Here is a 13,668-nt window from a genome sequence, read left to right on the forward strand (position 1 = left end):
TCGGGAGGAGGGTCCGGGGCCTATGACACACTGGAGGGATTATGTCTCATAGCTGGCCTGGTGGAACTGGAAGAGGTGGCGGGGGAGCAGGAAGTCAGTCTGAACTTCCCCACTGAGACTGCCCACGTTACTCGGACCCGGATAGGTGGAAGAAAATGGATGAATGGATGTTTTTCATCAAACATTAGGAATTTAGTGGACGAGACCTCTACTTCAGGACATGTTTTTGGAAAAATATAATCAAAGATAATATGAATCATTTTTTTTCAGTATCAGTTAAATGATATTTAATTCCTAATCATTTTATGACTTACATTTCTGAGCTGTTGGACAGATGTTTGACTCTGCTTCATTGATCACCATATTAGCATCATAAGGCTAACCTCTGTTTGCTAAGGGTGTGCTGACACGTGTCATGCTTGCAAATAAACATGTATAAAACTCCAGACCTCAAACATAAGACAATAACTGCCTCTTCTAGACTTTTTTCTTGGGGGGGAAATTATATCATCTCAATATTTGGGGAAAAAAGGGGTGCTGTGTGTTTGAGTTTCATGTACCATTGTCGTCAAAGGACTCTGAAGTGTACGAGCTGAGATCCTCGGACGTTGAGTCTGACGAGAGACCGACTGCGTCGTTCTCCAAACGTGATGGCTCACCTGGACACACAGGACAACACAGTGTGTTAGTTAGTGCACGTCGGCATTTACAACGTGCCTTTTGAGTGCGTAAGTGCGTGAACTCACACGGAGAAGTACGGCAACATCATCATTTGGTCATTCATGACCAAAAGCTGAGTGCGCAGCGATGGACACTTACCTCCCTAAATCATTGTATCTTGGCTTTCGCCAAAAATGACCACTCCAAACCAGAACGGATGACTTCCTGTTTGTTCTTGAGTTTTTTGTGTGTGCTGTTATGATGGACCTCTCCACCAAATGTTGTGACAACCCGTGAAGCTGGTGGGATGGGCACATTTTTTTCTCAATTAATATGTGCTGAATTTTGGGGGTTCAAAATTTTGGGCCGCTGAAATATGAAACCTGTTAAGGCCCTCAAAAAATAATAAACATTGCACTTTTGATAACTAAAAGAAGAGAAGAAGAAAAAGCGGTTACAAACTCTGATCATCATTTCTGGTAAGTGTGAAACAAAAGTCATGGATTTGGGACAGCACACTGTCAAAACTGGCACCCTCAGGAACTAAGTACACCATGTACACAGTATACGTATTGAGTATTCCATCTGAATTATTCCACAGCCACACACAACACACATGTTCAATTTGGCCGCACATACTAACAATTGTGAAATATTCATCTTTATGCTACTAGTGTACTACTAATATTAGGCTAGAATGTTAGTGCATGTTGTTATCTGGACCTCAGCTTGAGCTGTTTTGCATCCACAACAGTTGGTCACGGTCTGATGCCTATGGATCACGTGTCCAGCCGAGCTGTCGATCAAAGTTATGAGCGCAGCCGCTGGTCTGATTGTGCATGCAGCCGGGGAGACGCTCGACAAACATCCAAAGTCAACTTTCTTCTTTTTTTTTCTCCACTGTAGCGTGGAGCTCGGCTTGCTCCAGTGCTGGCAGATGGGCCGGCGGTGCTGCTCTAATCCCATCACCAAGGTGTGCTCTAATCTCGCCCCCAAAACTTTTTGAAACACTCCACACCTTTTGATTGCGGATAGTCCTCAGAGAGATGACATTTATGCTCAAACGTCTTCGGGAAAAGGTCACATTTCATTTTATGCATTAATGTCCCACTTGGCCTCGCACTCAATGTTATTAATAGCTTTCAAAACTTCTAAATCGTCTCTCAGTTCTATTAAGTACAGGATTAGAGGAACTACGACAAATAGAAAATAATAATTTGTGTTACTATAACTGTCATATCAGTAACTGTTATTAATTATTACCTCAACAATTAATTATTAATAAATATTTTTGTTGAGTGGTGCTTATCAATATTTCCATTGCAGTGCAAATACAGTCGTTACTCGTTACTTTATTTATTTCATGGTTTTTCAAAACTAAATTAATAAATCGTGCTGTTTCGTGGTTGGATACGGCCTATTGTTAGTAAAAAAAAATATGAATATGTAAGCAAATGTTACATATTCTTTTGCCAAAATTATGCCAAAATTAAGTAAATAACAATTATAAGGTATTCAGAAGATGCATTCAAAGATGTTGATGACATGTAGTATTCTACATTGGTCACTAGGTGTCAGTAATGTTACTATAATGTTGGGTGAGACACACAAGCACCAGACTTGATCGCCGGAACAACAGGCTTTTAGTGCAGGTTTGAATTATCTCACAACAGGCACAATAATCCCTAATAAAAAAGACCCACGCTAAGCTAAAACTCAACTCTGAACCACTGACGTCACTTCCTCTCCGCCCGCCACTCAGCTCCCCTAGGGAACACATTTATTGCAACACACAAGACTATTATTTATGTCTTATGTGCCTTATTTTCTCTTATTATGTCCACTATATTGGGTAATATGAGTGTAAAGGTTACTATAGGGACGTTATTTCATGTCTAGAGGTTTCTAATTGTGTTAAAAAGCATATTTAGAAGGTTGTAAACAGGTTTTTTGTGCTCTAATTGTGAAAATATTCCATTTATAAATAAGGAATCCTTTTTGCGAAAATTCACTTGTCACGGTCGAGCTTGGAACTAATTAACCACAATAAATGAGGCATTACAGTACATACAAAAAATGGTGCATTTTCATTCTACTAATATAATTTATTATTCATAAATAGAAAAAAAATAATCACAATAATCATTATATTACCATGGTAATGATGGAATATCATTATTTGTAAGAAGTTGCATTATTTCCACTATAATCAATCAAACTCTTTTTGGTATTGAAATTATTAATTGTATTTGTATTTGTATTTGTTGATGTCTGAATACCTCTCATATTTAGAATAATGAGTAATTTTGTATTTTCAATATTTTCACTGTAAGTCCCCAACTTATGAACATCCGACTAGCGAACATTCGGAGATACAAAAACAAGCCTACATTTCTATTTCTAGTCTATATTTTCATGCGTTTTGCCTTATAAGTCCATATTTATTTATATTTAAGTCCATATTTCACATGTTTGACCAGTAGAGGGCACTGTAACACTGCTAATGGGACCAACAGTCGCTGAAGACCAGGGGGAGGAGATGTGAAGAAAAGCTAAGTTGTAGCTGTACGATGCAACCCGGCACAGCTTGTGATTAAAGTTTACGAAGAGTTAATAGGCCTGCTTAATTCTACACCACCCACAGAACACTACCTCTTTTAGAAGAGTCTAACGACGACGACAATTTGTCCTTTTTTTCAATATCTCCTCCTCCACCACCATCACCAACGACGTATGCTCGACCACTCCTCTTCAAAGGTAAATAACATTTATCATTACGTATTATAATATCATTATTATTGTTTTTTTCATTAATTATCCTCCTTTAATATTACTACTGCATCCAAACTCATATTTACATACATACACATATACTGTATATGTATACACGTACATGTAGTACTTATATCATTGGTAATATTACCTTTTCCCCTACTTAAGAACAATTTGACTTGCGAACGGTCGTCTGGAACCAATTGTGTTTGTTAGTTGGGGACTTAGTGTATAATGACTCTCTAGAATAGTATTTGACATAGGTGGGAGCAAGTCAGTGTCAAGTTTCTTTTTTTTTTTTTTTTTTTTTTTTTTTTTTTCCCCTGTCCTGTCCAGCCTTTAAAGCAGATAGAATTGTATACCTAAATGCCGTCAAGTGCTCAACAGATTTACTCTGCCAGAGAGAAGTGTGATATACACTTCCCCTGTCATACAAAATTTATTCGACCTTGATGCTTGTTATAAAGCAAATTTGGAGCGCCCGGACCGGAGCAGGAGGGGACAGAGAAGAAGAGAAAAGGAAACGGGGGGGGGGGGGGGGGGGGGGGACAAAAACAAAAAAAAGAGAGACAAGAGACAAGGACAACAGCAGCAACAACAACAATTGTGACAGAACAACAGAAACATACAGAACGACATCAGCAAATAAATGTCCGTGACAACTATAAAGACGAACAAGGATAAAGGACAAATCAATATCAACAACCACAATGACAAGTTTCAAGTAAGTGTCAAGTCTTTAATTTCAAGTGTCGAGCCAAGTCTCAAGTAAAGCAGTGTAGTCTAGTCGTAGTTTAAGTCATGTTTCAAATCAAGACAAGACAGGTCAAGTCAAGTCCAAAGTCGTAGGCTTGACATTTTTGAGTCCTTACAAGTCATAAGCACTGATTAGTGTTTACCAAATAAAATACCATTTCAACAATGCAACAATCTATTAAATTTAACACATACAATGAATGCATTATGAATTATTCTATTTTTTTCAATAAAATAAGCTCAGTGTGACAAGACTTAGTCACAGAAGAAGAGGGCTGACATATTAGCCGGGATTTATTCAGTGCACAGAAATGTAATCCACACATTCGTTGTTTGTTCTTAAATCTGATTGGACGTTCATAGATGCATTCATTGAGGCAGATTCAAACGGAAAATATGTTGTCTTGCTGGAAATGACATAATAACGATCATGTTAGTTGAATACTTTGAATGGGGACGCATTTTACTCAACACATTCACTGGAAATCAATGTCCAAGTCGAGTTGCAAGTCTTTTGATGATATTGTCAAGTCTGTCATGATCTGTAGTGCTGCTCTGCTGCCGCCTGTCTGTTTTCTTGTTGCACCGCACTACCGGCCGCCTGGGAGGAGCCACCTGTACACACCTGCAGCCAATTTCCCAGCCACTTCTTAAGCAGCACTGTCATGCCTGCTCGTTGCCAGATTGTTTCCCTACTTCTCGCATATCTACTGCTCTCCATAGCCTCTCTGGTTCCCCCCCCGTGTGTTCTAGTGAGTACTGTTTCCCTGCCCAGCTATTCCGGCAGTGGTTTTTCATTGTAGTTTGGCCTTGTGTCATCTGCTAGTTTTTTCAGCAGTTTTTTCTTAACACGTGTTTTTTCCTGCCCTGTTGTCTGCAGTGAATTTTTGTTCTTAGTATTTTTGCCAGCCTGTTTCCACCGTTGTGCTTTATTTTTCTAGTTTATTTTTTCCCCTGCTATTTCCGTGGTTAGCAGCGCGTTTAGTTTTTTGTATTACATTTTTCCCGTGTTTTTGTTGTACTTTTCTATTTTCTGGTTTTGTACTTTCTCCTGTGGGACACCTTTTTGTTATTAATAAACCTTTGTTACACGAACCATCTTGTCTGCATTCTAGGATCCTGCACTGTGGCAGTGGCCACTCCTGACAAAGTCGAGATCAAAGTCATCGAAACTGTGACTTGAGTCTGACTCTAGTCCAAGTTACGTGACTCGGGTCCACACCTCTGGTATTTGATGCCTTGAGGATAAATTGTCGCACATTTGATTTGATGCATTAATGTCCTCTGTGTCTCATTCAAATAATATGAATTTAACAGTGTCAAACCTTTTTTTTGTGTGTCTTTTATTGGGAGAAAGTAGAGGAAACATACATTACATGTTGCATTCTACAAGTATGAGCATCATGTCTTTGTTGGCTCTAATCTCTCCAATTCTGCATATTGAAATATTAAGAAGGTGTTAAATATTCATGATTCAGCAGGTTACGATGGATAAATGACCACTAACGTCATTGCTTAACGAGTGTCTGCGCGCGTATCGACCGCGCGCTGCAACATTCATGGCGTCCTGGCTGCTGTTTATCGCGGCGTTAATTAACAAATGGAGTGCTTTAACAAACACAAGTCCCTGACGCGGCAGAGACTGTATTCATTTGTCTCTGTCGTGCACTAATTAAGCCGCTGCGATGTGGCCATGACCCCCAGGGGGCGCGCGCTTTTCCTCCTCAGCAGGGGGGCGGAGTGCCGAAAGAGAGCATTTCCCGCTCCCGCAGGAGGAAATCAATGTGTAGCAGGCAGGTAGTAAGACACCACGTAAACCAGCAGAGAATTGAAGATGTCTTTTCAGCAGAAATACGTCATTATTGTAGCTTGCGACGATGGACGACATCTTTCTTATTGTCATCATTCCCTGTCCACCAATCCTTCTATATTTACGTATGCAACCCCTGGAATAATATTAATATCTACCAAGTCTATTAACTTTACTTTTACACATTCTTTATCCTTTTCCCCCCTGTAAGAACATGGTGCCTGTGAATATTCTCATTCATCCTGGTCATTGTATTCTCAGGGCATTGAATCGATTGCAAATGGTCTTTTCAGGTTGTCTTAGAAGACGTTTGGTAATTTGGGTGGTATCAGCTTCGTTAGCATCTCATTCAGATGTAATGATGGTCATGGACATTGTTAGAGGCTAAATGATTGAAACTTTTCGGAAGAAGTGCAAGGACGGCATTGTATGTGGGAGAAAAGTGGTGTCGCAGACCTCCACCTCTGTTCCCTCACTCCTCTTTCAAACCATCTGTCCTCAAAAGATTGTTCTTTCTCTTTGAGGTCCAGGTAGACCGCAGTGTTGACCTGAAGAGTCAGCCCGTCTGTATTGTGACATGCCCCTGCTCAATGGCTGCTTGGTTTCAGTAAATGCTGAGATATGGAGAAGGGCTAGGATTACATAAGCTTCTTTCCTGTTCGAACATGTTGAACTGTGCAAGTGCCACCGCGTGATGTACATGAATGTAAGTTTGTTAGGCATGTGCAACAATAAAGTAAACCATAAGCTTGGAAGGGAAATACGGTGTCCTTCAAGCCTAACGACTCCATCTCACTTCATTAAGCGCCAGTGTCATCAGTCATGTTAGAGTGATGCATCATTGCATCGCATTGTTGTGCAACATACTGAGAGCTGTTACTAATGTTTTCCGCCTTTCATGTCGCTAAGTGAGGTGACCAAAATATTAGAACGAGCTCTCAGTAACATGCAGTACACAAACTGCAACAACAGCACTAAACATATTGTGGAAAAGTCATTATCAGCATTACAGTAATTCCTCATCATTAAGCGCTTCAAATGTTGCGGATTTACTAAAAATATGTTCATTAATAAATCATGCTGTTATGTGGTTGAATATGGCCTACTCTTAGTCCAAAAATATGCATATTTAAGCAAATTTTACATATTTTTTGCCTTAATTAAACATTTTCAAGCTTAAAAATTTGGGAGGGCGGGGATGCCAGGGAACAAATTAAAATACAAATATAAGGCATACAGGTGATGCATTCAAAGATGTTGTGATGATATGTAGTATTCTACACTGGTCACTAGGTGTCAGTAATGTTACTTTAATGTTCAGTGAGATAATCAAGCACCAGACTTGATCACTGGAACACAAGGCTTTTATTGCAGCTTTGAATTATCTCACAACAGGCAGAGTAATACCTAACATGTGCTACTGTTGCAGCCGTAACCCACGCTAAAACTAGCGTGTAACCTCGCTAAAACTCAACTCTGAACCCCAGATGTCACTTTCTGTCTGCCCCCTAGCATCGGAACACATTTACAGCAACACACACCGGCACAAGTATTATTTATGTCTTAAACGGCTTATTTACTCTGATTATGTCTACTATATTGGGTAATAGGAGTGTTAAGGTGACTATAGAGGTGTTATTAAATATCTAGAGGGCTCTAATAATAAAATCGTTAATAGATTTTTCTATGCTCTAACTACGAATATAATAATATTCCATTTATAAGGTTGTGGTGAGGACCGAAGCCAATTAACCGCAATAAACTGTATGAGGGATGACTGTATTACCTTTTTATAAAGGCATAAATCTGTTGTATCGGATCTCATTGTAATGAAGGGGTGTTATTTTGGTACCCTGTGTTTAGCACAGAGCAAAGTACGTATCTGACTGCTGACTGTTTGCGTTGTCACAATCTACCGTTGTTAAAATATGATAAAGATGTCATTCCAGTGCCTCCATGTGCTTCAAGTAGCGTGCTTTCTTTTTTCTTGATGGAGCTCAGCAGCGTTTGGCAGAATACTTGCCATGATATCAACAAGTCACACAACTTTAACTGTAATGCCATCTATACATGCAAAATGACAGGTTGCTCACTTCTGTTCTAAGTTACAGTGCAACCTGAGAACTGTAACTCCATTCCTTAAATGATTGATAAGAGAATGTATATTACGTGTGTTATGCAGTGGAAACCGCTTATGTCGACGTTGCTTGTTGACGTAACCGAAACTGAAACTAGCCATTGCTTGCATTTATTTGTGACTCTGTCCAGAGAATAAGGAGAATGAGCATTAGTAAAGGATTTTGGTCATGGTTTGGTTGTATTTGTTTCAGACATGCTTAACAAGTTTCATGAAGGAACATCACATGTTGACATGTTTACACTTTCACAAGTCCACATGTCCAAAAAGGAGTAGGAAGAAGCAGCGCTTATTTAATCCTACCCCTTCTTGACATATTTTTATTTAGATTCTTGTGTTTTCCTATGATTTTGTACTCTTATCTAATAGAGTTGCTGGGTTAACTTGGTTGCATGTTGTGACTACAATGACAATAAAGTTTTCGTACATGTGCAAATCTTTCTTTTGGTGGCTAAACAATTTTTAATGGGAACGTTGTGTTAGTTGCTGTGGTAGAATCCCGGGTTCATACTGTCATGCTTTTGTTTTGAAGCTTATTTTGCATTGAGCAGGAAGTGACTGTGTGGAGGTTGTAATGCTGTGTAAAGAGACAGGAGTTATGTTAATGTTGTGGTTTCATGCAGCTTAGTGATAATGATGAAGTTAACAATACTGCAACACATGTCGACATAAACAAACCCATTTTTCATAGAAATTTCCTCTTCCTCTACAGTTTAAGTTGACAACAGCAGTCGACATCGACTTAAACAGACGCTTTTTAGTATAAGAAGAGCATGGTGGACCAGGACCTGATGAGATGGTCCATATAGACGGGTTGATGACATAAATGGATCGGTCCGTCGGCCACTTTAAACAAAACATAAGTGGCTCTTTGAGCCCAGAAGTTTGCACCCCTGTTTTAGCAGCTCCAATCATACACTGTCAAAAAAGTCAATTACACTTGGCCACTGTAGAGGGGGCCCTGGAGGCAAAAACAAACACATTAGCTGCTGCACTTCTCATACCTTCTGCAAAAGTAGGTCAGCAACACAGCTTGCTGTCATGTGACCACTTCAACGCCAGTCACATTTATTTATAATTGTTTGTTTTCAACATCTGTTTGCATCAAGTGAAGCCAATGAAAATGTTTGATGCACGAGAGTAAAAGGCATGGCGGTCACTGTCAAAGAAGTCATATCCATGGGGACCATGCAAGTGTTTGTGTGCGTGTGTGTGTGTGTGTGTGTGTGTGTGTGTGTGTCCCACCCTGCGGGGTGCTGTGGCTCTCGTCCGTCCTCTCCATTTCAAACGCCCTCTGCCCCCACTCGTCCTCCCGCCCATCCCGCCTCCTCTCAACCGTCCCGTCCCTGGCATCCCCGCCCTCCCAAGACACCTTGTGGATGGGACTGTGCTCAGGACGGCATGGCGGGGGCAGGTTGGGGGCCACGCTGCACACAGCCACGCCCTTCCTGTTGGTTCTGATGTTGGACATGTCGGCAAGGAAGTTGCTCAGCTGTGCACATGCAAGAAAGGGGAAAAATGAGCAGATGTTCCACACAGCTGGTGATCTCCCAGACTGACGCTGTCACATACCCGGCTGCCTTCGCTCTCGTCCCCCTCTCTGCTCTGGTGCCCCCCCAGCAGAGGCGAGTGGGCGTTAGGCCGCACCACGACCTGCGGGGGGCCTGCAACGCCGCAACCGCCTGCCTCGCTGCCGGCGCTCGTCTTCCCTGGCGAACCCGACACACGCACCGCCTTGAATTCGATGCCCTCAGCACCCATACCCGTCTTGTGCAGCATGTAGCTGGTCTCCGTGATGGCCGACACACCCATCACACCCCCCGGAGGACACACCCCCGCCGCCGAGTCCTTCCTGAACTGGATCTTTTTCCTGAAGATAATGAAGAGGATGAGGAGGACGACGATGACAAAGGTGAGGACGCCGATGCCGATGATCTCGCCAGGCCCAATGTATGACAGAGGCTCTGCCTGGGAAACGAGAGAGAACATTCCAGGTGTTTGTGTCATAAATGCTGTGTCTACATTGGCACACTTGCGTAATTACACTTAGTCTTTGGAGTGCATGAGTGTATACTTGCGTACTTACTCTTAGTCTTTTCAGTGCATGAGTGCACACATGTGTACTTACACTTAGGCTGAATCCCAACTCTACCCCTTACCCCTCGTCTTACCCCTTATCCCTAGGTTTTGCGTGTTCACAAGAATCAAGTGGTGTCCCAATTCTCCTTAAACCGAGGGGTAAGGGGTAAATGCTAAGGGGTACACACCCCTTGAAAACAAGTGTGGTCGCTGATCACACTTGAAACGAAGGGGTAGGCGGAACTACAGCACCCGCTGAGAAGATGGAAGCGCGGAGACCAAAAGAAACATATAAATAATTAATTGTGCATAATTACTGAGTTTCACAGTAACGTCACTCATGGTTTATTATATATTCAATCATTTGCTACCCCATGTAAATATTCACCATGTTTTGAATTGCAGGTTTTTGGGAGTCATTAGCCGGCTAACACCGATATCTCACTTCACTGCAATCTACTGCATTTAATAAATGATTAGACAATGATTAGATAGCGACCACATTAGCCTGTTCATTGTAAGTTGTATTTTAAAATAAATCGCTCGCTAGTGAGGGAAATCTACATTACTGAACTGGCCGAGAGAGTGGGATGTTTGTGTCTGCCTAAAGCGCCCCCTTTCCCGGCCACGGCGGGTGGATATCCCCCGCTCTATATACAGTATCTAGTCCACCCATGTCAGGTGGCTAGCCCCGCTCTAGAGCGTACAGAGACATTGCTGTTTTCTAATGTAATCATTCAACGAAGCACATCGTAGGGAAGTCTGTTTGCTGTTAATTATTGCCACCCTATTCCACCAACAACTGTCATGGTGCGATATGTTTACTGTATTCAGCATACAGTATGGATGATCAGGAAGTGAGCTAAATAAAACATGTAAACAACATGACCATATTTGGACAGAACACCACATTATCAAACTTTAGAAGGGGTGGAGAAAAGCTTGGCGATCCAAATGCTGGTGGTAATTAGGGATGCTCCGATCCATCAGCCACCGATCAGTATCAGCCAATTTCCGTGAAAAATCACATGATTGGCACATGCCGATAAATGCCTTTCAACATCGATCAGAAAAGCCGATCACCTGTGGCTCGGACTATTGCAGCTCGCAGCGATCCCTGCGTGGAGTGCAGTGTCTTGCCCTAAATAACATCTTGGGCAGGGTCCTCCACCCGCTTTCCTTCACAGTGCGCAGGCGGGCCAAAACAAAAACAATCATGTCTGCTGTGTGGAACTAACTACCAACACATGTCACAAAAACTATCGTGTGGGGGTAGTCCGTTAAAAAGCTTTAATTTATTTGAAAAACAAACACGTGACAGAGTATGGTGAGTTTTCGGTGTGATCGTCAGCCAAACGGCAGCTAACGCAGCCATGCTGACAACACTCGCCCAAAAAATAATTGAATTCATCAGACAAGATGACCAGCCTTTCTCAGCGTTGGAAGCAGTCCTGCTAGAGTACCAATGTACTTCCACATCCAAAGTCTCCTTAAAGGAGGCGTCTCATCCTCTGTAGGTTTCACCAGTGATATGTTCTCTTGAAAAAGTAAGTCAAATATGTTATTGTCTAAATTAAAGTGATTTTATGGTTCCTTTTTCATATCATAGAGCCAGTAGCAGGGGTGCAGCCAGGAATTCTGGGTCCCGTGAAAAAAATCACATTGCCGCCCCCCCCCACCCCTTTTATTAATTAATTACATATTTTACTAGTAATTACCTATTTTTTGGGCCGCCTGGCAGTCAAGGGACCTTGGAATTGTCCTGACTTTTCCCCTTTATACGGCACCCATGGCCAATAGCACTTATCATAAATAAATTGAAAAAATGATAATTAAACCATGTGGCCGGTATCAGCCGATTTCGGTCCTGGATGATCGGTGTCAGAATTGGCAGCATAAAAACCTGATCGGAGCATCCCTAGCAATAAATGCTTCGTCCTGTGGTTGCAATTCGCCATTAAAAAAGAGAGAAGATGGAGCGGGTAAATATTGCGATAGTTGATTTCCGGCAAGTGCGCAACAACCATCATGGCTGTGGAACGGCACTACACTGTATAAATATGTGCACTCGGGAACTAAATACATACTGTAGTATACACAAGAGACAGTACTTTGAAGTGTACTGACGGGAGTGCGCAAATTGAGACACAGCCAAAGAAGATGCCTCGTGGGCTTCATTGTGGTCTACAACCATGCATTTGTAGTTGAACTTTATTGTGGTTATACAACCTCTAATGGAGCTTCGTAAGGTGATGAAAATGTGAGTATTATTATCTTTGTGATGGCAGAGTGCATCTTACAAGCAGCTATGCAATTGCTTTATGATTAAATAATCATCATGTGGCTGTTTTTAATTCACCTTTAATTACAATATTTTATACAGCAAGAAATCGTTTCTAAGTGTACTTTTGTAATTGAAGTTTTCTACACAAAAAGCCGACGTGGTCTTTGTTTGTGAGCCCTTGCGGGGGAATAAACACAGCACCTTTCCCGCTAAAAAATGTGCATCGTTAATTGAGGTTGCGGGCCGAAAGTGCAAAACAAAAGTCATCGAGTGTGACACATTGAAATGGAAATGAGTGTTTCAGCCATTACTGCCGCTCTGCAGTTACGCACACAGCCAGGAAAGGGAGAGCCACTCAGTCAGGGAAATCTTCCGGGAGGTGGCGGCGTACTTTGAATTCTCAACAGCTTTACTGAGCACGCTCCAATTAGTCCAATTAGGAGCGAGCTGGTTGCGCACAAAAAGCAACCACACAGACAAGAGATACTGTATTTCACCCTTTTTAGGGACGCCTCTTTACGCCTGTATTTATTAAGTTCTATTTATTTATATATATATATATATATACATATATATATATACACACAGTAATCCCTTGTTTATCACGGTTAATTGGTTCCAGACCCGACCGTAAATAGTGAATTTCCCTGAAGTAGGATTCCTTATTTATAAATGGAATATTTGTGCAGTTCGAGCATAAAAAACCTGTTTACAACCTTCTAAATACTATTTTTAACATTATTAGAGCCCTCCATCCAACCATCTTCTTCGGCTTATCCGAGGTCAGATTGCGGGAGCAGCAGCCTAAGCAAGGAAGTCCAGACCTCCCTCTCTGCGGTTACTTCATCCAGCTCCTCCCAGCAGATCCTGAGGTGTTGAGAGACATAGTGTCTCTAACGTGTCCTGGGTCTTCCCCGAGGCCTCCTACCAGTCGGACGTGCCCTGAACACCTCTCCAGGAAGATGTCCGGAACGCATCCTGACCAAATGCCCAAGCCACCTCATCTGGCTCCTCTCAATGCGGAGGAGCAGCGGTTCTAGTCAGAGTTTCTCCCGGATGACAGTGCTTCTCACCTTTCAGCCGCTTGTACCCATGATCTTGTCCTTTCGGTCACTACATTATTTAAGCAATGTAGACACGAAATAACATTCCTATAGTCATCTTTACACT

At 41.8% G+C, this 13,668-nt stretch overlaps 1 protein-coding gene across 3 annotated transcripts in view; it reads right to left on the reverse strand.

Annotated features, from left to right (window-relative positions):
* LOC129168901 (protocadherin Fat 3) overlaps positions 1-13,668 on the reverse strand; it is a 121,946-nt gene that overhangs the window by 19,319 nt on the left and 88,959 nt on the right. For all 3 annotated transcript variants that reach the window (XM_054754707.1, XM_054754706.1, XM_054754705.1), the window contains 3 exons: positions 9,708-10,103; positions 9,381-9,627; positions 561-659 (listed from right to left, as the gene is read on the reverse strand). In XM_054754707.1, coding sequence (XP_054610682.1) covers positions 561-659; positions 9,381-9,627; positions 9,708-10,103 — 742 coding nt within the window. The remainder of the gene's footprint in view (positions 1-560; positions 660-9,380; positions 9,628-9,707; positions 10,104-13,668) is intronic.

This window comes from Dunckerocampus dactyliophorus, chromosome 16, assembly GCF_027744805.1.
Source record: "Dunckerocampus dactyliophorus isolate RoL2022-P2 chromosome 16, RoL_Ddac_1.1, whole genome shotgun sequence".
NCBI lineage: Eukaryota > Metazoa > Chordata > Actinopteri > Syngnathiformes > Syngnathidae > Dunckerocampus > Dunckerocampus dactyliophorus.